The following is a 23791-nucleotide window of genomic DNA, read 5'->3' as shown; positions in this document are numbered from 1 at the left end:
AACCTGAGTGTGGGGTTAAGTTGGCAGCTGCCAGTTGGAGTTCAGCACTAAAACTCGGTACAAAATACATTGCAAAAGTAAGTACTTACATCAAGTATTTGGACTAAGTACCTTTAGTACGAACAGGGGTGGCACTGGTGCTTCTATTTGGGAAGGAGTCAAGACCACTTTTTCACCCGACCCGGCGGCACCTTTAGGCCTTGAACCTTGGGCCCCTTGGCCTAGACCAGATCGCCCATTTTTGACACTTCCAGTCCGGTTCCCTTCCTTCATTCACACTCAAACTGAGTCTCAAAAGAACCTGGAAATTTGACTGCCTGAGCAACTCCCTAGTTGACGGATGGATCTAACTATGAAGTTACAATTTTACCCTCTTGACAAAGCCACAACGAGGTAGTGTCATTCTTGTCACCTTCCCGTTCTGATAAGCCCGGGCAGCCAAAACGTTAAACGTCAAACATCAACTGGTAATGCCTTAAGCACGTTCTCCAGGCACCAAGAATTTGACCTTGGCTTGGCTACATCTAATGTCTACGATGCCGACTAAGAGATTGGTCAAAGAGTTGTTCCACTTCCCAGCCCGGCCCGATGATCTCCAGCACGTCAAAGCGAACCCAACGTAACCTAGGCCCGCCCCAGATATCTCCTCAACTGCCCACTATTACCCCAAGCCCCTGATTGAAACACTGGGGACCTTAGTTATCGTGGTAGGGTTCTTTCTAGGCAACAAACATTCTAGCTTTTACTTATACGACCTCTCTCCGTAGTTACACCGTCAAGTGCCGCCAGAATGTCCCCTTTTAGTTTCAGCCCCATGGTCACTTGACTACCTTACCTACCTTAGGTAGGGCTAGACGCCTTCCATCACGACATGGCCATGACCTTTTGCGATCCATGGTCCGTGGTATCCGTACTAGCGCAACGTTGCAAGAACTACGGGTTCCCCGATGCGTACATCCGCTGTAAATTCATCACCTGCCTGATTCATTGGAAATCTGAAAAGAATTCATCGAGAAGGTTGTTGACTAGAGCGTGGCTGAGAATTCCAGCATGGTATCCAATCTCCGGGGAAAGGCTGAGAGTGAACTCCTCAAACTCAACTTTTCGAGACCTACCTTATGCCGGTTCTATTACCATTCCCAGAATCGTGCAAACAGGTCTTCTCGAAAACTTCTAAACCTACAATAAGCCACTCTCATCTGCGTGTCTAGGAAATAGGAACCCACGTGCCTTGTGTGGTATATTGATTGCGCCTACGATTTCCGGGTCGGGCCCGCGAGCAACCGGACCGACCCAGTTCTAATCTCTTTCCAAAAGGCCCGAGATGTGAGGCTGTCTCTCGTGCAGAAGGGATGCATGCTTGACCGACCCCTTACGAGTTGTGACCTTGTCTACTTTCATCAGGGCCGGCAAGCCAGCCTCGGCCCACAACCACACGGCAATGGATACATGGCGTGGAGCAAGTGCCAAGAAGCTTCCCAAAGAATCCAGCGCGGAGACTGAAGGAACGCCCGCATTGTTTCAATTGCTCCTCCCTGCTTTATCCGTACAAGAGTCGAGGCGCTCGAGGCAGAGTAATTAGCGGCAGGACCCGCCGCCATCAAGGAAGCACATCTTGGACTAATCTAGGGGGAATGGACTGCCGGTCATAGATCGAATGAAATGTGCAATGAGAAACTGGATTACTCCTTTTGAATGCGAAGGAGAATGCGGTGTATGAGAGAGAAGGTCTAGTTGTTAGTTTATTAGCTTGGAACTAGCCATACGGCTTGATCTGTGCCCACTACAAGGACACACCGAGCAGATGGACAACCAAGAGCACGTACGGGAGGATTCTTGTGGATCGCATACCACCATTTCTTGTACCATGTCTTGATCCCTGAAGACGATGCCGCATGCGCTCTGGTAGTCTCAGTGCTCACTGCTTAGCAGGTTCATTATCAACCCCTCACTAGGGTAATCCAAGCGATCCTCTGTAAGTAGGGGCGGCTAAGAGAAGCTCTCATCATTGTCGATCGATCCATTGCGAAACACACTTGAATGAATAGCCTCTAATGAATAGTGACTAAAGTCATAGCTAAGTGCTGCCTTACTCACTGAGTAATGTAAGTATTTCTGGGCAAAATAACCAGTTGTTGCTCTCGGCTCCGACGGATTGTAACTAAGGGGCCGAGTAGGCGTCGTGGTAAGTTACCTTAGCGGAGACGGTGATGCCGAGAACCATGTGCAGAAAGATTGCCATCGAGAGGCCAAAGTTGTATTTATTCATCACATGTGCGTCTGCTTGATTGAATCTTTGATACCTGAAAGCTTTGCCTTACCTTAATTCTGGTGCCTAGCCTACAGCATGTGGAGTTGTTGTGCGATGCCGTGGGCTGTGAAATAGACGGCATTCTCTCGCCAGGTTTGACTCGATCACACTCTAGTGTCTCGATTGAACCATCATCGAGTGTCCATTATTTATAACAAATCAGGCTCCCGAGTCTTCTGATTGTGGGTTGAATGGCGATCAACTTGTTCGACCGCAGCCAAGACTCAAAATGGATCAACAGGAGTGACGCCAACGAGAGAAGGGAACGGGGTATGCGTGCTAGCATCATTCTTAACAGGCAGTAGATTTGGCCCCAACTGCTGGTTCTCGATGACCATTCCAGATTTAAGGCACACATCATCACTTGAAGCACCTTACTTTACTTTAGGTAGGATTGGACCTAAGAGGGAATATTCTTCAGACAGGCTCGCATGATCAGCCTGTACATAAAACTCCTCGATTTTTCCAGGGGCTGATCTTAGCTCACACCTTTCTGATGATTCGATCATGGCAGGCGAATGAATCGCTCCTGAGCAATACGGACTGTCCGGTAGATAACGTGGGGAGAGATACTTGGGACTGGCGTCTGAGTGCTATCCAGTCTCTGGCTGATCTGAATCTACTAAGCTGGGTGATGCAAGCGAAAGCGAAAGGCAACTCTGGAGTAATTCGGAAGTCTTTTTTTAAATGTCTTCGAGATAAATGCTGCTAAGTCACTGAGAACGGTGTCATGGAGAGCAATACGGCCGAATGGTCAGCGCCCAGGGGTTGCTTGAGGCTGTCGATACTTTCTCAGGGGCATCTTATTGCTCTATATTTCTTGAAAGAATTTTTCTGCCAGGGAATAAAGCCTGTTGACGCTCTGGTAGTGAATTTAATCCAGTCTCAGGGGGTCGTCGTCACAGAGGGGGTAGGCTGCATGTTTCCGAAAGGGGGCCTGGGCCTGGTGGTCCACCATCCATGGACGCTTGCATCGCCGCAAGCTCCGAACCATTAATTACATTATCGGGCAACTTTTTTGTGAAACTGAGACTTCTCATTGTCGTCAAGATCGACTATTGGAAAGTAGAAGACGAATGAAAATTGAAGGATACGTCTTGCCTCATGGTGGTTACTCTTTCATCATAAGTGAATGGCTTCCACGTATTTTCGTCTACAATTTCGGCCCGCAAAAACTCTCAAATTCTCAACCCCGAGACTAGATGCACGAACCTCGGCTTGTAAAATGAATTTAGTGTCTTCGATTGTGTAGCAAGAGCATCCAAAAGCTCTTCGGCATACCTAAGTATCAATGCCGAATAGGTGGTGTATATCGGAACTTCCTACCGGGCGTTCTGGGACCGTTCGATACTGCCCAGATCGCCGGACTTTGAAACTGAAATTGGGCCACGTCCACGACTGACGCATGTTCTGTGAGGACGACGCTGAGTGTCAATGATCTAAGTAGGGCAAGTAGTATGAAGCTAGTGAAGCGGCACTTGGATGCCGAACGCTAGATGCGCTGAAAGAAAGTAAACCAAAATTCTGGGCACCTTCACTAGAGTTAGATGGCTAGCAAAGTGCCAGAGGCATTCATGGGTGAAAACGAGATCTGTGGGATTCGATCAACGGTCTTCCATCGCTCTTCCAATTGTAAAGGATCATCAGCAATGGAATGAATGGGATAAGTTCCATCCGTAGCTAGTCACACAAATTGGTCAAGGTAAATGAAAGACAAGAAGTGACAGCCCACCTTGAGCTTCCGATTTCGTCAGTGTGGACAGTTATATGGGCCTCAGTTTTCGTTTCCTCGCGTACTAAATGCCGAATGAGGCGATAGTGAGCTTGAACTGATTGCTGCCTGGAATTTAATCTATTATCATTCATTTCCCTTCCAAGAACTCTCCGGCCAACGTCCGATCATCACAAGGCTACGAATCTAGCCGCCCGAGCCTGATCTAATCGTCGATCGAGTATACCATCTGGAACGAAATGGTTGTAAAACACTTCAATAGCATCCCTCATCTCCTGAAATCTACCCCCGAAAGCTTCGGACCCGAATCGGCAAGAGGACATACTATCTCCAGGGCCGCAATCTTCACGGTTCCAAAAGTTCCATATCACCTTGCGTGGATGCCAATTGATCTCAATAAAGCTTCCGGAGCTGCTCAAGTCAGGCTGCATCACGGCCTCGTGCTCCTGATCCACATTGCTGAACGACTCCTCCCATGAGGCCGCCGCGGCGGACTCACCCTCGTCCCCGTCTCCGTCCTCCTTGATACAATCAATTACGAAAGCCCTACGCGCAAATTGACGATCCATGATACGCTCGGCGAGAAACCACGAAGCGGCCTCGGCCTTGTCAGCGATGCGCAAACGGCTTTGGTACTCGGCATCATGATGGCGCATGCACGTCTCCATGCGCTGATTGAGGGAGAAGGTGATTGGTAGGGGCAGCGTGACGACTTCGATACGATCTGCTCCGTAGCGGATCTTCGCCCGCTTCGTTTTGGTGTGGTCAAACAGGGCGCGGGCAAGCTGAGCACTGCGGGCGGGACGGGCAGTCTCCGAGGTGTCGTACAGGACGAAACCGAATGGTGGACGTAGAGCTCGAAGCGCGGTTAAGTCGGATTCAGGGGTGTCGTCATGGATTTGGTACGCTGCGAAGGTGGGAGCCCCGTCGTGGCAGGGCGAGGCCTGAACAAATGTCTTATTTGGTGGACGACTCTTGTTTTCCTCTTCATCTTTTTCTCCTTCCTCCTCGGCTCTTTCTCTTTCTATGTGAGCTGCTTCTTCTATCTTTCGGCGAGCGACGTCTTTTGCTCGCATGCTAGGAGGAGCGCTGTCTAGACGCTTGTTGTCGAAGCAGTGGTGGCACATTGCGGTGAGAAATGCTGGCTTGATGCTAAGAGTGCGAGAGACGATGAAGAGATGCTCGTTTCCTTTTCTACTATTGGCCGAGGAAAATTACTGATGTGATTGAGACACAGAAAACAAATGTTTGTTGGCTCTCTTAGTTAGTGGTTATGGCTGCCTAGAAGTCATCGTGGACTTGGCCGCTGGCTGCCGCCTAGTTCCACCTCCTGATCAAAGCCAGACGCCCCGCAAGAGTAATGTGGAGGCTTTGGAATCCGTTCATAATTATGTGAGAGTTAATAGTGATTCTGGCGAAAAGAAGCATCATCAACATTTTGTCAATTTTGATTCTTAGATGAGGATCTAGCCCTTCAATATATGGCATATAGGGCAATTGTTTAGGATTCGAATTGCTTGATTACCTATTCCAGTCGCGTCGTGCCCTTCAGACTTTTCAGAACAAGAAGCAGTCCATCACTTGACCATCAGCATGAGCGACGTTGGAAGTGAGCTCGGGTTCCTGAATGCCCGTCGGAAAGACACCATAGTTGCAAATTGATTTCGCTCACCGGTATGTAAGAGCCTGAACGAGTTCAACTTCAAGTTATTCGTGTTGAGGTCAAATTTCGAATGAGGGCAGATTTGAGAGCCGAGTGCCGGACGTGCGTGTTCACACACATCAAGGGCATCGCGTGTTGAATGTCTGACATTTGACGGCAACGGCCTGTATTGATTGACGCGCTGTGATCAATTTGATAATCTTCCTAATTCTATCTACAAGATTTCGGATTCCTAGACAAATCAATTATTGAGCCTAAAACGTGGCAATCATCCCTCGGAGAGTAGTGGAAAGCCTGGCTCACCGTGTAATGTCTACTGCGTGCGTGGACGACAGTGGCGCCGACCGTTCAATGTGCTTACTTGGGGTTAGGAGACCGGTGAAGACCCCTGGATCGGGGTTAGCGACGAGTTCTTAAACACAGTGGTGTGAAAGCGCTGGTTCGTTGGTTGGTGATCGTCCCAAGGGTATGGTGGGTTATTTCCATTCGCGATGAGGATTCCGCCAAGACACAACAACCAACAACGGGTAGTTTCCTCCGATGGAAGGAGGGGTAAATTCGCCTCTTCCCGTGATAATAGATTATTCCAAAGCCCTGATCTTCTCGGCGTTGACATTGGAGTCTCTTCGACGGTCACATCCTACACCTACCCTTCCCGATACGACGCGGACTTGATTAAACATAGAATGGAGGCCTCAACTCAGCCCAGCGCCAGTCCTGCGACTGCTTCTACAGTCTCACCGGCTGCGGCCGCGATTGAGCCTGCGGCAGTAGCGAACGACCCTGTGAGAACTTTCGCGTGAAACTCAAACAGTTTTAGGGCTTGTGACTTTAGGTCCTGGAGGAATTTGTCCTGATTGTGGCAGAAAAGTATCGATATACTGACATGTCATCGAGTGCTAGAATCCTATTGTCGCAGCTGACGATGATGATCATGATTCTTTGGCGGACACAGAGAGGTGTGTGCTCGACTCCAAAATCCCAAGTGAGACGGAACACTAACAGAAGCGGGTAAAGCGTTGCGACCGAGTCGACTGCATCGCTAGCTGAGAGCATCACCGAATACCGCAGAATTCATGGTCGTACTTATACGCAAAAGGCCGACTACTGGGGTCCGAACGACGAGCAACAAAATGAAGGGCTTGATCTGGCGTGAGCAGTAAGGAACTTCCTCCAAATTTTCAGTTGGCTAATTCACGCCTTGCTCGAAGGCATTACTGGGAAACGCTCCTCCTTGGCGACAAGCTTTTCCTTTCACCGCTCGGGAATGGCCCTTTGGTAAGAAGCTTCCACCTCCAGTCAAGACACAACTCTGAAGAATTGAATAGAAGGTCCTCGACTTAGGAACTGGTACTGGTATCTGGGCAATGTAAGGTTTTTGATACGTTCCACCTAAAATGACCAGGCCAAAGCTGACAGAGACGCAGTGACTTCGCTGACGAGTTCCCGTCTTCCGAAGTAACGGGCGTCGACATCTCACCTATCCAGCCTGGCTGGGTGCCGCCCAACTGCAAGTTCCAAATCGACGATGTCGAACAGCCATGGACATGGACTCCTGATTTCGATTTCATCCATCTCCGCCACATGGAGGCTTGCATCTCCAACTGGTCTGCTTTCTACAAACAAATCTACGATCACCTCAAGCCCGGCGGATACTTTGAAATGAAGGACTTTGACATTGAGTTCCGCTCTCAGGCGTATAGGGATAGTCTCCCGGAAGACCACGTCTATCGCAGGTGGGGCAAGATCTTTTTCGAAGCTGCAAACCGCCTCGGTAAGTCCATGGATCAGTCGCGAGGGGGCCACAAAATCGCCGATGCTATGAGGGACGCCGGTTTCGTCGATATTGTCGAGAAGAGCTGGCCTGTACCGATTGGAGGCTGGCCCAAAGATCCTACGTTGAAGGAGGTTGGCATTTGCAACCTAGAGTTTCACGACCAATCGCTCGAAGGTTTTTCCATGTTTCTGTTGACTCAGGTGATGGATTGGGATAGCATATCGGCGGGAGTGTTCGTCGCTGAAGCTCGCAGAGCTCTCAAGGACCCTAAGCTCCAAACGGTTATATATTTGTGAGTCGATTGTGGTTTCTGGGTCTAGTCAAGGCTATGCTGACATGACATAGGCGAAATGTGTACGGACGTAAACCTAAGGGATCATCTTAGCTTGGGCTTTCCAAGGCGCTTCCCATCTTTTGACAGCTTTAATGACCACGGCCAGCACCGAGTAAGGTGGTCAGATTGAGTGGGGTCTCACAGCACCTTCTTTGGATAGGACTGAGGTTGAGAGCAACGAACATAGGCCTTGTCTGTTCAACCGAGCCTCAAATTTCTTCAACCATGCCCCTTGATTTTCTAAATACAAATTTCACAACTTTGACTTCAACTCTATATCGATCGCTTCGAGGCCGGACGATCCATCATAAAGCTGCGCTTGTAAACCATTCGTGTTAATCTAATGCGAAAACGTTAGCCATGTCGCCATCAATGACGATGAATTCAGGGTGGGCGACTCGGACTTACGTGTCTTGGTCCAAGTTGATCCACAGACTCAACACCAAGCAGCCTCATTGCGGTGGCGGTCTCATCCGCAAGAACTACACAACAACGTCAGCTCTCGATTCACGAATGATAACCTTTGCCATGAGGTTGAACTTACTCTGTAATGCCCTTTCAACACCCGCTTGTCCCCCAACAGCTAAGCTGTACAGTGCCGCCCTTCCAATGCCGACACCCTTGGCTCCTAGAGCAAGAGCTTTGACGACGTCTGTACCTCTTTTGATACCTCCATCGATGAGAACATCAATCTTGTCAAACACTTCGGGACAGAACTTCCGAATCTCCAGAAGTACTTGTACAGGCGTCATTGTCGTATCCAGGGCCCGTCCACCATGATTCGAAATGATGATGCCCTTCACACTCGGAAACAGGGTCGCCGCATACGCATCCTCGTGCGTCTGGATGCCTTTCAGCACAATCGGGAGAGTCGTGTGTTTGGCAAGCCAGGCGAGCGTCTCCTTCCACGTCAGTCCCGACTCTGTGCCCCATACCCCCGGTGGCGCACCCCCCGCAATCTCTGCCATCTTGAATCGCTCGTCTGCTTCTCGTTTGCCGGGGAATGGAGCGTCTAGTGTGAGCACGATGAATTTGATTTGTGGAATGGCTCGAATCTGTGCCAATGTCTTCTCGGTCGCTTCGATATCCTTCAGAACGTAGAGCTGCCAGGCAAAAGTGGCGTCTGGGCCGGCCTGCACAATCGCCAAGGGAGACATTGACGCATTCTTGCTGATGATTTGCAACCCTTTGAACTTTGAGCACGCCGCTGCAATGCCTGCCTCGCCTACTGGGTGCGCCAATTTGGCCATGGCCGCGGGCGAAACGTAGATTGGCATTCCAACTGCATTTCCAAGGAGGTTTGTCGACAAGGAGCACCGGGTACAGTCAACAAAAACCCGTGGTCGTAGGAGAATGGATCGGAAAATGGTGCCATTCCCAATCTTAGTGACCTCGTCATCGGTTCCAGAGGCGTAGTACGAGATGGCTTTCGGGCTCATCTTTCGCAAGGCAAAGTGTTCCATCTCAGCAATGCTCAGGATCTGAGACACTGGAGGTACACCGTCGGACTTTTCTGGTGATGGCGATGAGTCCGCGAGTACGTCTGGGGGAGGCATATCTGATTGCAGCCCAGGTCCCGTTCCTGTGACTTCAATCATTCCCATCGACTGATCAGGCCGGAGATACTCTTCCAAGAGCTCAACTGGATGGACGGCATCAAACGCTGCGGTAGCATCTTTGCCTGCATTCTTCAGGAGGATGGCTTTACCGCCTGGATGGCTGGGGAGAAACGATGTGATCTGCCTCTTCCGATGAATCTCTATACGCTTGTAACAGGGCTAGAAAACGTACATCGTAGACTTTGCCATGGATGGCCATCCAACAATCGTCAACAGTTCGATGTTGACGCACTGGAAACTTTTAGCTTCATGTTGTTTCGTCACGAGGCATGAGACAGGCACCTTCGGGGAGCGACCACTTTCGACTCATTATGGCGATAGAAGAATCGCCTCAAACATGATTTGATTCTGCGGATGGATGAGATAAACAGCCTAACATGGAACTGCTAAATTCTTGCAGGCTGGTGTCATGATGCGCTGAAGTGACAAGGCACGATGCGGAACCTCTTTCAACTGGTACTTCTGGGTGGTCTGTGGCATGTATCTCACTATACCCATATATGCAACTTGGCCGGGAGTTTATAATCCCATCTGCCCCTTTTGGATGCGGGCTTTCATATCCCCGGTAGGATGTGGCACGTCCCCAAGGTCTCCGCAGTTGAATCCACCTTTCTCCCCACCCATCTTAGTCAACCCCAAATTTCACTCCAGGGTCGGGACTCACCATTGGTACAGCAGTGTCCGCAGATATAGTAGAGAAGCCAGTTGAATCCTTTCTCGAAACCGGCGAATGATTCAATCGAGGCTTTGGATTATTAAAAAGGAATGCGTAGAACCTCTGAGATTCGAGAAGAAGAAGCTTAGTCTCACTGTCTCACAGACCATAAGTTGTCCAGTCCCTATCCTATATCTGCTGTCGCAAGCTACTAACAATCTCGTGAGCTCGATCTGCAATTAAGGCTCAAGCAGCTTAGGGACTTTATAGTGAGATATGTACTGAGTCAACCCACTCATGAAGTTGTAACTTGACGTTGTCTTATGGATGCTGTCGGTATAAGAAGACTAGCTTGTAGGGGCCTGGTCGAGCTGGTCAGTGAGTCGCGGCGTGGACTGCAGCACGCCCGTTGCAACCCATCAATCTTGCTCTTAGCACAAGAGAAATGGCCCTTCTCGAACGGGGCATATGGCGTGAGATAACTCTTTCACCGTCAAAAATGTGCACAATGATTGATTTTACCCACTGAATCAAAGGATTGGCAAATGTCTTGACCGAATGCGCTGAGATGATGCTGACATGATACAATTCCAGAGTTCCACTTTTAATCTTCAACCCCTTTCGGAGGCTTTAGTTGCTAGGCAACTGAAGGAGAGGCCCGACAGGATTATGACTTCAGATACAATAATTTTACCGTTCTTTCTACACACTGCTATAGTCTTACACTTCTGGCACATACTCTAACTCCAATCTGATATTTTCTGGTTCTGACAATTACCTAAATACTTACTTACAACATGGGTAGAGGGCAGAGACGAAAGAAGACAAAACGACTGGAGGCTCACCAGCAACAGGAGGGGCAAGAGTATCGCCAGATACACCAGAAACTACGGCAACTGAGGCAGGCGGCGCAGGTTCAGGAGCGTCCATCCAAGCAATAGCAGAACCAACACCAAAGAAAGCATCAGGGACCATATTCAGAGGGATACAAACGGCCACAATACAACCCCAAGAATCGTCCCGAATGGGTTTTCCGCCATATGGAACGGCTACCTTAGTCGTCCGCCGACCACAATTGCAGAGCCACTGAAGAAGATCTTTCTGACATTGAGTTCTCAAAGAGGTAGTGTACTTACGAAGAAGATGGCTCTGATTGCGTGTGTGAGACGCCTATCTGGCGAGAGTACACAGGCGATGATGAAGAGGAAAGGCTTCTTCGCGAAGCGAAATACAAACGGGCAATGTATAAGCGCGAACGGCTTCCTGGGACCAGCAAACACCACAAGATTGAAGAGAAGATGAGGAGGGAACGCATGGACCGAGAAAAGAACGACGAAGTCAAGGAAGTCAAGTCGGCCGTAGACACTCTGATACGAAACGGAGCGAGAGACGAAGGGAAACCTCTCTACTACATGAGCCGTAATATTTTATCTAGGTTCGACTTAGTGTCCGAGGACTACACAGCTCCCTTGGATCCAGATGGTATCCGCGTGTTAAGGAGGATTTGTTTTTCCGACATGAACTCATTCCGCGCCATGAAACACCCTTCGCTCAGGGGAACGACGGAACTGAAGGTTGGCAGGGTCTTGTCAGGGGGATCTAGCCATAGACTGTGCAAACAAAACTGACGATGATATCCGATTAGATTTTGAATCATTCAAGTGCCCTCAAACTACAGGAACTTATAAGATCACCACAAATGGGAAGGACGGGGTTCAGGAGTTGAAGACTGAATTCTCAGCGACGACTACATCATACTGGATGTCCATCCTGTATGCGGTTTTCCGCGACGAGGCCAGTAGGAAGCTACCAAATTGGCCAAAAAGCCCTCTGCCCCAGTATCGATTTTACGGCAACAACAGGGCGTTGGGCGGGGATACCTTATACCATAGATGAAGTGTCTGTTATCTCAGCTATTGTCAAAAAGCAGAATAACATAGCGGCCTGGACTATTAATAGTAGTGATTCTCGATAAGATGAACCAAAAATCTATCCTCAGTTCGCCATCAGAATATCCGAATCAAAGCCCTTGTCTCAAAGGTTCTGCGAAAAGCTTTGGATCGTGAAACGGGTAAACCTCTTCTTGATATACAATATCAGCCAAACACTGTTCGTGCATCACCGGTTTCAGCATGTGTGGAAATCTCCGACACGCATAAGTACTTACGTATACTTAGTACCACTTAGCACCGAAATCTCAGAAGTGATTGTAAATGGCAAGATCAACATCCTTCATGATTTTGACAGGAGCTAAAAGAACAGGTATGCAAGGCTTTTATTAACCAAGTCACTCATAAATGTTGTATCGTTCCAATCTGAGTTTGAGATTGTTTCTACTTGTAACTTGACAACTCGGGCATAGCGTTAGATGTAACGAATGACTGGCCGAGGCCGATTTATAACAGCCGCCCACAAGTACCGCCTCACATGTAATCTGTGGCGCCTTACTCGCTGCCGGAGCCACCGTTCTTGATGCAGGCGTCGGAGAAGTCGCCGCCCTCCATCAGCTTGCCGGGAGACCTGCAGGTGATCGTGGTTCCACTGTTGGAGAGGACGCAGTCAGAGCAGAAGCCGGGGCAAGTCTTTCTAGTCACGTCGTTGTTCTATCGTTCTGTCAGTCCCATTGTCTTCAACTTCTATTTGATCAATTTGGAGGGCGAGCTTACGGGCAAGCCAACGATGAACTGGCCGCTACCACTGGCGGTGATGCAGTGGAGCTCGGAGTGCTTCTTAGCAGCAACGCTGTTACTGTCAGGAACCGCACTAACAAAGCATACAAATAACCAGACTGTGTAGTTTTGGTATCATCCATCGATATGACTTACCTGGTCGCAGCAGCCAGGAAAAGGGTGGTCATGATGGTAGAGAACTGCATTTTGAGGGTTGATAAGTAGTCGATTGATCTTAAAGACAGGAGTGGTTTAAAAGAATGAAGAGTTGGCAGAGGGATTGTTGAGATTGATCTGAATTGTGAGTTGTGATGGTTGATTGGGTGAAGGACGTTGTAGGCATTTATAGCAAGTTGTTGCTCACTTACACACATAAGGCTGAGCATTCGTGAGGCCGGCATCGCTATCCGCTCCGCCCTAGCAGTAAGATAGGGCCAAGATCTGCAGGCGCCCCCTAAGCTGTACATTCTGAACACCGTAGAGCAATGTGAGGGTGTCGCGAAAGCGATAGCGAAAGTCCCCCAGGTACGGATAGTCATAGCCGTTAGAGCTGAAGCCCGTGCTCCCTCGCATTTGCCCCTCTCTATTTGTATCATCCACAAAAGAGGCTTCCTGTTACGAGATATGAGCTGTTAGGATCGTGTATCAGGCTACCTTATGTCAATTAAGCAATCACCTAAATACGCTGTAATCAACTCTCAGACAAGCTCACGAGACCGAGATGACAATCGTGAGTTGACAGGTGCGGCTGAGCATCAAGTTGCTGTGAAGTCGGGCTTCCCGCATTAGTCATTGCCTCTTTGAATGACTCATTTGAGGCTTGTTCGGGGAATCATGCGCTCAGAAACAAGGGAAGGTTTGATGAGAAGCGGTGTTGACTTCTACCGCACCCTCTGACCTTGCGATTCGGGACCACAACTAGCATTGCGATGGATCTTTCTTTAGCCGCCAGACAAAATGACGATCTCATCATTTTCTTCGAGGCCATGCGCGCTGTTCCATAATCACTGCAAGCTTTGATTAAGAGATATCGCAACACAGTTTTAATAAGGCGAAGCTTTCTATGCTATTGGAGTGTTTCGAAACTAAGGTAGGCAGAGGTCATGGTAGAGGACTACTAGACAACTCAGGGAAGTTGCGAGTTTACTGTGTTCCTAGAAGAGATCAACAGGACGTAGATAACCTATGTGATTACGAGTGAGAGGTCGGGAACTTTCACCAAGGTATCTCAAACACGCCTTCGGCAAGACCGTCAAAAAATCGCCATCATGCCAGCCAAAATAGGCGATATCCAGCTCATCCATTCACATGGACAAGAAAACTCCAAGATTGAGTCGGCTTAGTCACAACGTCGAGCTCATCCGCATGCATCCAAGGGGGCACACGCAAGGGCAAGGCGACAGAGGATCCTCCAGTATCAAGCAATCAGCAGCTGCTGGTTCTACCCCGTTTGGTCCCCTGTCATCTGGCCGGAGAGACGCCTTCGCTAGTTTTGCGAGGCGTCTTAGTCCAGTTGAAGACTTCCTCTTAGACTATTGTAAGTGTGAACCATTCACCCAACTCAGATGGCGTTGAAACTTTTGAGTTCTCTACTTGAATCCTGCCAATAAAATGGACGAATTTCAGCCTCTATTTAATTAATTTTTGCTTAATAGACGTGCACAACGTCGTGCCATTTTCAAATTATGAGCCAATCCGGAGTGGTTTCCTGGACGACTGCACAATTAGTCTCAACCATCAATCCGTTCAGCTGGCCTCAACCAGCAGCAGCGCTCTCAATGGTCTCTTCCTCGTAACTAGCCGACATTCGTCGCATTACTTGCCTCAATAAGAAGCACACTATACACAGCTCGCCTTACAGTACAAAGCCGCCTGTGCACGGCTGTTCATGGATGCCATTTCATGCCTGAAGATGCGGTCACCGATTAGTGATTCGATTATCACAATAGCTATTTTCCTGGCACAAGGTGAGGCGAGCTATCACAACTACGCTATCTGTATGAGGGATTCGGATTCATTCAACTAAGCTTTGACAACTGACAGATCTTGGCCGGTGATGTTGCTTCGACACAGCAGCACTTACAAGGTACGATCCACAAGGTGAGACATTACGGAGCGTTGAATAAGATGGGCTCCAACATATTCCTCTACGACATCATATAACAGAAATTGCAAACTCTGACTTGATGAAAGTGGCTGTGCTATTAGCTTAAGTCCAGGAGATTGAATAGTCCCTGATCAGAGATCGGTAATGACGTTGTTGGTCCATGAGCGACGCGCGTTCGCAGAAAGTCATGTACACATTGACTTTGAGACAATAGTCCATATGTGTGTCAGAAGCCACTATTAAGCGTCCCGTCTGTTGCGAATCATTGATCGTTGCACTATCCTTTGACGTTGCCAACGCCCTTCCTTGTCAATAAACTCTGGAAAGATTAGAAGAGTCTAGCGCCTGGAATAAGTGCCAACAACGTGCGACTAACAGCGACAGAGTTGATCATCGCGAAGGCACATGCACAACTTCAGATTTAGACTGATCATATTAGCACACAGCACGAGATCTGGATCTGTACTTTAAATGCCAAATAATAAGTATACAAGTAGGCCCAGCTAGTGCTTTCTCCTCAATATCGGGAGCTGTTTTGGAACATTGACCATTACGATCTATGCCACGCTTGCCTAGCCCAGGATGCAACAAGGACAATGGTGCCACAGACCCAGTATTTTCCCGACAATTTATATCCCCGCGTGGACCAAGCGTCGATGCTTTCCGGGGTTGGTTAAAATCCGGGGCACTGTCGTTGCCAGATTGCGGATACAATCAGTGCCATATGCAGTTCATGTTGTGGCATTTGATCGGTAGCATAGCGCCTTGTTGCTATCGCTCAAGATCGCCAATTTCCTTCCTCCTTCCTCTCCACCAACGGGATCCCTTGGGCTGAACAGTCTGGGTTTATCGTTTCCCACAATTTGGTGTGGCATCTCGCATGACACGGGGAATACACCCCGGTGCACCCCGAATCGCAAGGCAAGGCATCCCCATTGCTTACACGATGGATAGAGATAGCGCCAAGGACGGCCCAGTCCTCAAACACTTGGACGATGCCGACACCGGGGCTGATACCTACGCCACGATCATGGCAACAAACAAACCCGACCCGCGAGGACCCGGATACATCAGGCTATATCTCCTTGCGACAGTGTTGTTCTTCTGTTCAACCATGAATGGTAAAGAAGTCCCACTCTCGAACTGGACCTCCGATGGCTAAATCGACGTAGGATATGACAGCGCCCTTCTAGGGTCCATCAATGCGTTACCCAACTACACGGAATACTTTGGGCTTCCTTCAAAGGGGAACGCCAGCACTGGTATCGTGTTCGCCATATTTCAGGTACACTCGGATGGCAAGGATTGTCGAGTCGAGGCCGCTAATATTGGGTTAAGGTCGGACAAATGTGTGGCGCCCTCTTCATCTGGATGGCAGATTGGTATGGTCGAACTTGGCATATCTTCTTCGGCTGTTTGGGCGTCTGCATCGGGGCAATAATAACGGCACTCTCGACAAGCCTGCCAATGTTCATAGGCGGCCGCTTCATCCTGTCTTTCTTCGCTACCTGTGCTCACACGTCTGCGCCCCTTTACCTGGTCGAGATCGCACCTGCTCGATATCGTGGCACTGTGGCAGGCCTCTACAATACCTTTTATAACGTGGTACGTGATCATTTAATATGGAAGAAAGAGACTGACATAGGAGATTGGAACTTGATATGAATGGTTGAGGCTGGTGCTAACGGTCAACCCTTCACGTAGGGCTCAATCTTGGCAACATCGGCAGTATACGCGTGCCACCGATATCTGAGTGATCGCGGAGACTTGGATTGGAGAATACCGCTCTGGCTTCAGATGGTGTGCCCTGGGCTTGTATGCGTCTTGATCAAGTTCTTCCCCGAATCTCCTCGATGGTCAGTTGTCTCTCAACCACGAGCTCGAAGGTTTAACTGACCCTACGACAGGCTCGTCGCCAAGGACCGACATGACGAGGCAAAACATATCATCGCAACCTATCATACCAACGGAGACCTCGAACATCCTCTCGTAGACCTACAGATGAAGGAAATGATCAACTCGACTGATCCGGCCCACGTACCTTCGTGGAAAGATCTCTTCGACTTGAGAGTCCTCGTCGAGAACCGGTCTAGCAGGTACAGACTTATGCTCAATGTAGCGTTTTCTTGGTTTGGGCAGTTCAGTGGAAACAACATCAGTGAGTTTCTCAATCCAACGGGCTCTTTGTCTCCTGAAGCAACTGACACATGCTAGTCTCATACTACCTTCCCATTATGCTCGCGGGCGTCGGCATCACCGATACGAACACAAAACTGATACTCAACATCGTCTACTCCGTCATTGGCTGGGTCTTTTCGACCGCGGGCTCCCGTCTTCATGACGTTGTCGGCCGCCGCAAGATGCTCATTTCCACCACCGCAGGTATGATAGTCTGCCTAGCCCTTGTCGCCGGCTGCTCGGCAGGTTACACGGACTACGGCAATAAGACGGCGTCCACAGTCAGCATCGTCTTCATCTTTGTCTTTGGTGCCATCTTCGCCACGGGCTTCACGCCTATGCAACCTATCTACCCCGCTGAGGTAGTCAGCAACAAGATGCGCGCCAAGGCAATGGGAACTTTCAAGCTTACGGCAGGTGCGGCGGGATTTCTCAACACTTTTGTTGGGCCTATTGCACTGTCAAATGTGAGTACATCTCCAAATACTGACATGGGGGGCTGTGCTGCGCTAATTTACTGATGCAAATAATCCCTGATAGATAGGGTACTGGTTTTATGTCTTCTTTGTGGCGTGGGACAGTTTCGAAATGGTATTCATGTACTTTTTCTTCGTCGAGACCAAGGGTTTCACATTGGAGGAACTGGATGAAGTGTTTGAAGCAGTCAACCCTCGCAAGGCTTCGGTAGAGGCAAAGAAGAGACAGCAGGGGATCATGAGGGCTGGTACGGCCGCGGCTTAAGCTATCAGATGAGATCTATCTCAACCTCGGGCTTCTTCTCAAACCAAGATTCATCTCTCAAACAGAACCACCCTGCTCGCTTCCATTTGCCCTCGTGCGGGACAATCATCAACCCCTCTTTCTCAATCAGCGGAAGACCCCATACCTCTTCGAACTGCGCTGCTTCCTCTGGCACATCAAAGCACCCCACAGCAACGACCTTGTTTCCGTTGCCTGTCGCACCTGGCTCTTCCCCGTACGAGACAAGCAGGACTGAGTGGGGCAGCATCTTTTTGTAAGGTAGCCATCGCTTTCTTGTCTTATCCGCCTCAAACCACTCGACAACGCCCGTTTTGATCAGAGTCGCCTTTGCCATGCGCCCCAAAATTTGCAGGGTACAAGACGGCATGTGGAGAACAGTAACATCACAGTCCTCTGCGGCTGTCCACCTGGTTCCCAACTTGGGTTTTATCTTGACATAGTTGCTGTCTTGGAATAGCTGAGTTTTTCTCGGGTTGTAAATACGACGAAGCGGGCCTTCCACAGACGCCCAGGACCACGAAGGCGCGCGAATCACCGGTGCTGGGGCAAAGAAGGTTGGTTTCGGACGCGTCACCGAGGTGTTGAAAAACGCGTGCACTTGATTGCGTGGTTTCCACAGCAAGCCTCTGACAAGATCGTCTTCCCAAATGCCCGCGAGATAGCGAGACTTAAGCACGTCTTTCGCAAGAATAGCGATGGATGCGATGGCTGCGAAGACGTCATGCGGGTTCGACAGAGCTCTCATTGTGAACGAGTCGACGAACTCGTACCACATTGAGAGGGTAGTCTCTTTGTCAGCTGCGGAATGGGAGACACCCGTGGAGAAGCCGGGGGTTAGGAAAGTGGGCTTGAGATCTTGGAAATCGACTTGGCCGTCTTCCCAGTTCTTTTCCTCGCGGCATTGGTAGATGGTCTGCTCCTGGCCGAATATGATAGCCCGCGTTGAGAGCTTTTCTTCCTGGAAACACCACCCGCGTGTGGACACTGGCCCGATGAGAGTAGATCTGGGAAGACAGACGCCGATTGTGTCTTTGGTGTCTGGGCTAAGCGGCAAGGTGCAAGGCGGGATTTTTTGATCAAGTCCATTTGCGAGAAAGCCGTTACGCGCGTCATCCGAACGGCCAGCAATTATGGTCAAAGCCGCGTTGCCATAGACGTGTGCCATGCGTTGTGATTCGAAAGCCCAGTCATCGGCATCGCCCTGTATGATGCAAAGGGCGTCGATCCAGAGGTACGCAATGCCGAGCATGCGTGCGAACCGAATGGACTCTCGATGAGTCTGGGTAAGCTTTTCTTCTGCGACGCCATCCAAAAGCTCATCTTTGGTCGTATGCGTTAGGGTGAACGTATTTTTGCCGGGCCCCCAGCAATAGGAAAGAGCAATGTATGGCTCTCTAAGGCCACTCGTGATCATCAGTCTCGGCTTTTCGCCGATGTTGCAAACCTCAATGACGCGAGTCGGCATCTCCGAGGACCTCGGTTTACAGAGCTTGTGAGAGTCTTCGCACTTTTTCAAACGCCAACTTGCCAGGTGAATGTAGAGATCAGGATCATGGTCCGCAATTATGTATCGCTCGATGAATTTGCTCGCTGCCGGTGTTTTACGGCTTCTGCAGATAGTCAATTCTCATGCAATATGCCAAGTCCTGGCTCAAGAAAAAGAAACAAAATGATTTTGAGCTTGAAGGTCTTACGCGAAAAGAGATAGACGCGAGGCAAATGGCATCCCGGGGCGATTGGTCTCCTCCAGACCGACATCAGGATGCATCCTTCCGCACGAGATCCATATGGCACATCCCGGGAGTTGGTGGCCGACGCTGCGGTTGCCTTGCCTCACCTCGCCATGGAGCCAGATGCTCGGAACAAACGTCTTTTCCTCGTAGCCTGACGGTATCTGATCACTGAGAAGGGCGTCGGTGACGCTACGGTGAATGTCGTCCATGACACGGGTGTAGCACAGGGTGCAAAAGGGACATTTTGCATCGGCACTTCGCTGGAGAGCCTTCATACTGGAGTGAAAGCGGACATCTGTGGCATCTAGCTGCTCAAGGTTGAGGGTTGAACAGATCCGGCAGAGAGACATGATTGCGGCATAAGTTCTTCCGCTGCCTGAGGCGACGGGACGTTGATGTGATTGTCTTGTCGACGGCACAGGAAGCATGAAGACGTGAAGCGAGCGTGGTCCAGCTTCCCAGCCACGAAAAGCTGACACTACGCCAGCAAGGGGGATTTTGAAATGGGTGCATCGCATAGATCCTATTGGTCCTTGAACCGTGCAACGTCTAAAATATGCAGGTGATACGCCAAGTTCTATCGGGCTCATGTGGACTGAGGGCATCCCACTAGGTAGCTGGCGGCTAGGTTGAGAGGAGCCATAGACACTATTATCTTGGAGTTTCGCAAATATGGACAACAAAGGTGAGTAGTGAGCTAAAGCGCAAAGCAGATGCTTCCGGAGAATATCGGAATCCAACCGGCCTGATCGAGAGGTAGTAATGTGACAACGATGAGATGCTGGATGGACTCGGAAGCATGGGTGAGGTCCAGAGAAACGTACCCACACCACCAAGAAAAGCTTGCCTTACATAAGCCACATCTCGACGCTAACGCCCCTCGATAAGATAAGCAAAGACCCACCCCGCCGCAATCTGGATTTTTTTTTTTGATCTGGGTAGGATTGCCTGCGTCGCGGACCTCTGCTGTAGGTTCCTTTGAACATCATACTTTTGCAGCACGACAATACCTACGATGAAGAGAAAGGCCGACGAGACCGCGACCGCGCCCGAGAGCGAGAAGCGCGCAAAAACGGAAACTTCTACACCTGAACTGTCATTCTCTGATCTGGGCCTCGACACTCGATTGGTACAGGCCGTCGCCGCCGAGAGCTTCAAGGACCCTACCCCGGTGCAACAAAAAGCCATTCCATTGGCCTTGGACGGCAAAGATGTCGCCGCGAAGGCGCCCACAGGCTCAGGGAAGACGGCTGCATACGTTCTGCCCGTGCTCTCGAGTATCCTGAAGCGCAAAGCTGTATGCAACAGTCTTGTCAATGAAATTACTGAACCCTGCTGACCACCGCCATAAACTTCCAGACCGATTCTTCACCCGCTACCACCGCTCTGATCCTCGTACCTACCCGTGAGCTTGCCGACCAAGTTCTCAAAGCGATCGAGCAATTCTCAGCATACTGCGCAAAAGACATCCACGCAGTCAAGCTTGTCGACAAGATCTCCGATGGGGTTCAGCGTTCCCTCCTCTCAAACTTCCCCGACGTTGTTGTCTCTACCCCCGCTACCGCATGGCGGAACATCACCTCCGAAGCGCTTTCGCTGGATAACCTGACCTGCTTGGTTCTGGACGAGGCTGACCTCATCCTTTCATACGGCTACGACGAAGACCTCGAGAACATCGCGCGAAAGCTGCCCAAGGGCGTGCAGCTCTTGCTGATGAGTGCGACGCTTTCTACAGATGTCACCACCCTTGGAGGAATTTTTGGACGGAAGCCTACAATCTTGGATCTCGATGAGGAGGAGACAGAGAACGACAATCTTTCACAATTCGTTGTCAGTTGCGGAGAAGACGAGAAGTTCCTGTTGGCATTCATCATCTTTAAGCTGAAGCTTGTCAAGGGCAAATGTCTCATCTTCGTAAATGACGTCGACCGTTCATACCGTTTGAAGCTTTTCCTCGAGCAGTTCCAGGTCCGCAGCTGTATCCTGAACTCGGAGTTGCCCGTCACATCGAGAGCGCACGTGCTGGAGGAGTTCAACCGCGGAGTCTACGAGATCATCATCGCGTCCGACGAGAAGAGCGCCATGGGCGCCGAGGAAAAGGATGGTGAAGAAGGAGAGGGGACAGAGGCGAAGAAGGAGAAGGACTCTAAGAAGAAGCGCAAGTCGAAGCGGGACGCAGAGTTTGGCGTTTCTCGGGGTATCGACTTCAAGAATGTGGCAGCCGTGGTCAACTTCGACCTTCCGACATCGGCATCATCATACACACATCGGATCGGCCGCACAGCGCGCGCTGGTCGGGCAGGCATGGCACTTTCGTTCTACGTTCCTCAAGAGCTGTACCGCAAGCACGTCCCCACAAGCATAGAAACCGCAGAGAACGACGAGAAGATACTGGCCAGGATCAAGAAGCAACAAGCGAAGCTGGGCAAGGAGGTGAAGCCTTACAACTTCAAGAAGGAGCATCTGGATGCATTCAGGTATCGTCTGGATGACGCCTTAAGAGCAGTCACCAAGGTTGCAGTCCGTGAGGCGCGTATGAGAGAACTGAAGCAGGAGATTCTCAAGAGCGAGAAGTTGAAGAGGTACGTTCACTCAGCCTAGGCTCCTCGTGTTCAGTGCGGGCTTTGACTTGAATCTTGCTAATGAATTCTAGATACTTTGAGGAGAACCCAACAGAGCTGCAGCACCTTAGACACGACGGAGAGTTGAGAACAGCCAGGCAGCAACCTCATCTGCGGCACGTTCCTGAATACCTTTTGCCGAAGGAAGGCAAGGAGTCACTCACAAAGAATGACATTGGTATGGTGCCGTTCCGAAAGATTGGTGGCAAGCAGAGGAGGAATAAGAGCAAGCCCGGTAAAGGCAGGAAGGTGGGAACGAGAAAAGTCAATCCTCTGAAGACCTTCAAGGCGCGGAGAAAATGAGTAGAAGCATCATTTCTTTCCGGAACCGGTGGACTGTAGATACTAATAGCGACTCCCATTGTTTCCTGTATGATTCCAACCGCGACCTAGCTTGCCGGAGGCGAGACCAAGTTCGACTTTCCCGGCAATGACATCTCCGAGCTCAGTCCTGAACGTATCTCAGTCTGCGTCATCTTCATTGCCGCTCCCAATGCGCGGTTGGCCACGCGGCTATCGCAGGGTCGATCTGCGCGTCGGGTAATCGTCCGAGCTATGACGATCTCATGTGATCGTGAAAACCTACAAGTCTTTTCTTCTTTCGCATTCTCTGCTGTCAATCCGATTGGCGCCCAGGTCAAGAACAGATGGCGAACAGCCACAGTAAATATAGTTAAGGTGCTCGAACTCTTGGTCTTTCGGTTCTCAGTCCGTAGATGGCCTAGTTCGCAAAGTCAAGCCTTTACACTTGCGGCTCAACCGATCTGACAAGAGAGAAATTCTCCCCGAACGCTGAAAAAGAACTGAACACTGACCTGCCATTAGACCCGCTACGTGTCATCGGGGCATGGCCCGAAGATGCTTCTAGTCCACGCTGACAACCCAGGGAGAGAGAAATGGAACGGCCGAAGGCTTGAAATGCTCAGACGGAGAGAGAGCGCTGGAGCCATACGCGGCATGTTTCGGCACGAGTCGAAAAGTCATCCCATCTCTCGGCCCTTGCGAACCTCTCTTCATCGCAGCTCCCCGCGCCTCGAAACTGGCGAATCGCATAGGGTTCCGAGAAGTTTCGGCGGTTCGATGCGAAGCTTGTGGCATCGCGGATGGTCCCGGAGCACGGGTGACGCACCCGTCGCAACTCGGGGGTATTGATTCTTAGCTATCGCGGAGACGCCCCGACCGCGGTTGGTCTGTTGGCCTCGCGACATCAACCGCAACAGGGGCGGTTGCCGGCGAATGGAGTAAGTAGACGCGCCAGAAGATACGAGCATCCCGTTTTCTCTTTTAGGGTTGAATATGAGTCGTTGCCACACAACCTGTCACATTACCCCGTAAGCATGCATGTCAGATATGTCAGAGCATGTGGTCACCATGCTGACGAGTTCGAGGGCGGATATAATGATCCAAGGGTGTCCCAGGAGTTTGGGAACAAGTCGAGCCACTGGATCACAAGTCCGCATAACGCCGCTTCCTTTCCCCATATGTACGAAAGGCACGAAAGTCGACTAGCACCACGCAACTAATTCTGTTCAGCCCTCAACACAAAAAGGGTCGCCAAGTTTCCCTTCTTGAACTAGAGCCTTGGCCTGTCTCACACACACAAGGAAAGGCGCAGGAGATATTAGACCAC

The 23791-nt window shown here is 50.2% G+C and overlaps 8 protein-coding genes across 8 annotated transcripts; 4 read left to right on the top strand and 4 right to left on the bottom strand.

Annotated features, from left to right (window-relative positions):
* Positions 1 to 4117: 4117 nt before the first annotated feature.
* On the bottom strand, positions 4118 to 5662 carry BDZ83DRAFT_626236 (uncharacterized protein). Its single transcript, XM_060508551.1, has one exon. It carries the CDS (start codon positions 5168 to 5170, stop codon positions 4214 to 4216), a length of 957 nt encoding a protein of 318 aa, XP_060363471.1. The 5' UTR covers positions 5171 to 5662; the 3' UTR covers positions 4118 to 4213.
* Positions 5663 to 6392: 730 nt separating this feature from the next.
* BDZ83DRAFT_753507 (S-adenosyl-L-methionine-dependent methyltransferase) lies at positions 6393 to 7868 on the top strand (the record flags this gene model as incomplete). The annotated part of the gene is made up of 7 exons (XM_060514358.1): positions 6393 to 6491; positions 6610 to 6665; positions 6724 to 6858; positions 6918 to 6984; positions 7035 to 7075; positions 7134 to 7775; positions 7829 to 7868. 7 exons carry the CDS (start codon positions 6393 to 6395, stop codon positions 7866 to 7868), a joined length of 1080 nt encoding a protein of 359 aa, XP_060363470.1.
* Positions 7869 to 8070: 202 nt separating this feature from the next.
* On the bottom strand, positions 8071 to 9280 carry BDZ83DRAFT_720676 (FMN-dependent dehydrogenase; the record flags this gene model as incomplete). The annotated part of the gene is made up of 3 exons (XM_060512294.1): positions 8071 to 8157; positions 8226 to 8299; positions 8362 to 9280. 3 exons carry the CDS (start codon positions 9278 to 9280, stop codon positions 8071 to 8073), a joined length of 1080 nt encoding a protein of 359 aa, XP_060363469.1.
* A 3255-nt stretch (positions 9281 to 12535) lies between these two features.
* BDZ83DRAFT_753505 (uncharacterized protein) lies at positions 12536 to 12966 on the bottom strand (the record flags this gene model as incomplete). Its single annotated transcript, XM_060514357.1, has 3 exons — positions 12536 to 12694; positions 12758 to 12833; positions 12917 to 12966. The coding sequence occupies 3 exons, from the start codon at positions 12964 to 12966 to the stop codon at positions 12536 to 12538; spliced, it is 285 nt and encodes a 94-aa protein (XP_060363468.1).
* An 845-nt stretch (positions 12967 to 13811) lies between these two features.
* Positions 13812 to 14722, top strand: BDZ83DRAFT_389392 (uncharacterized protein). The gene is made up of 3 exons (XM_060502776.1): positions 13812 to 13850; positions 13919 to 14297; positions 14416 to 14722. Exons 2-3 carry the CDS (start codon positions 14069 to 14071, stop codon positions 14589 to 14591), a joined length of 405 nt encoding a protein of 134 aa, XP_060363467.1. The 5' UTR covers positions 13812 to 13850; positions 13919 to 14068; the 3' UTR covers positions 14592 to 14722.
* A 1091-nt stretch (positions 14723 to 15813) lies between these two features.
* On the top strand, positions 15814 to 17786 carry BDZ83DRAFT_580827 (lactose permease; the record flags this gene model as incomplete). The annotated part of the gene is made up of 7 exons (XM_060505390.1): positions 15814 to 15988; positions 16040 to 16152; positions 16206 to 16472; positions 16572 to 16723; positions 16775 to 17025; positions 17082 to 17512; positions 17586 to 17786. 7 exons carry the CDS (start codon positions 15814 to 15816, stop codon positions 17784 to 17786), a joined length of 1590 nt encoding a protein of 529 aa, XP_060363466.1.
* On the bottom strand, positions 17545 to 20343 carry BDZ83DRAFT_626224 (heterokaryon incompatibility protein). Its single transcript, XM_060508550.1, has 2 exons — positions 19502 to 20343; positions 17545 to 19417 (listed from the first exon to the last, which is right to left on the bottom strand). Exons 1-2 carry the CDS (start codon positions 20143 to 20145, stop codon positions 17791 to 17793), a joined length of 2271 nt encoding a protein of 756 aa, XP_060363465.1. The 5' UTR covers positions 20146 to 20343; the 3' UTR covers positions 17545 to 17790.
* Positions 20344 to 20555: 212 nt separating this feature from the next.
* BDZ83DRAFT_580863 (ATP-dependent RNA helicase DBP9) lies at positions 20556 to 22464 on the top strand (the record flags this gene model as incomplete). The annotated part of the gene is made up of 3 exons (XM_060505393.1): positions 20556 to 20837; positions 20900 to 22122; positions 22194 to 22464. 3 exons carry the CDS (start codon positions 20556 to 20558, stop codon positions 22462 to 22464), a joined length of 1776 nt encoding a protein of 591 aa, XP_060363464.1.
* Between the last annotated feature and the right edge of the window lie 1327 nt (positions 22465 to 23791).

Source organism: Colletotrichum acutatum (genome assembly GCF_030867785.1).
Source record: "Colletotrichum acutatum strain CBS 112980 chromosome Unknown BDZ83scaffold_65, whole genome shotgun sequence".
NCBI lineage: Eukaryota > Fungi > Ascomycota > Sordariomycetes > Glomerellales > Glomerellaceae > Colletotrichum > Colletotrichum acutatum.
Note: the sequence above shows the minus strand (reverse complement) of the source record. Positions and strands in the feature narration are given on the sequence as shown.

Excerpts from the sequence above, each read along its gene's own strand:
- BDZ83DRAFT_626224 (XM_060508550.1), bottom strand. The coding sequence starts at position 20,145 with ATGCCCTCAGTCCACATGAGCCCGATAGAACTTGGCGTATCACCTGCA. Across the intron at positions 19,418-19,501 it reads TCGCGTCTATCTCTTTTCGC|AAGCCGTAAAACACCGGCAG; the intron begins GTAAGACCTTCA and ends GACTATCTGCAG.
- BDZ83DRAFT_389392 (XM_060502776.1), top strand. The coding sequence starts at position 14,069 with ATGGACAAGAAAACTCCAAGATTGAGTCGGCTTAGTCACAACGTCGAG. Across the intron at positions 14,298-14,415 it reads AGACTTCCTCTTAGACTATT|ACGTGCACAACGTCGTGCCA; the intron begins GTAAGTGTGAAC and ends TTTGCTTAATAG.
- BDZ83DRAFT_626236 (XM_060508551.1), bottom strand. The coding sequence starts at position 5,170 with ATGTGCCACCACTGCTTCGACAACAAGCGTCTAGACAGCGCTCCTCCT.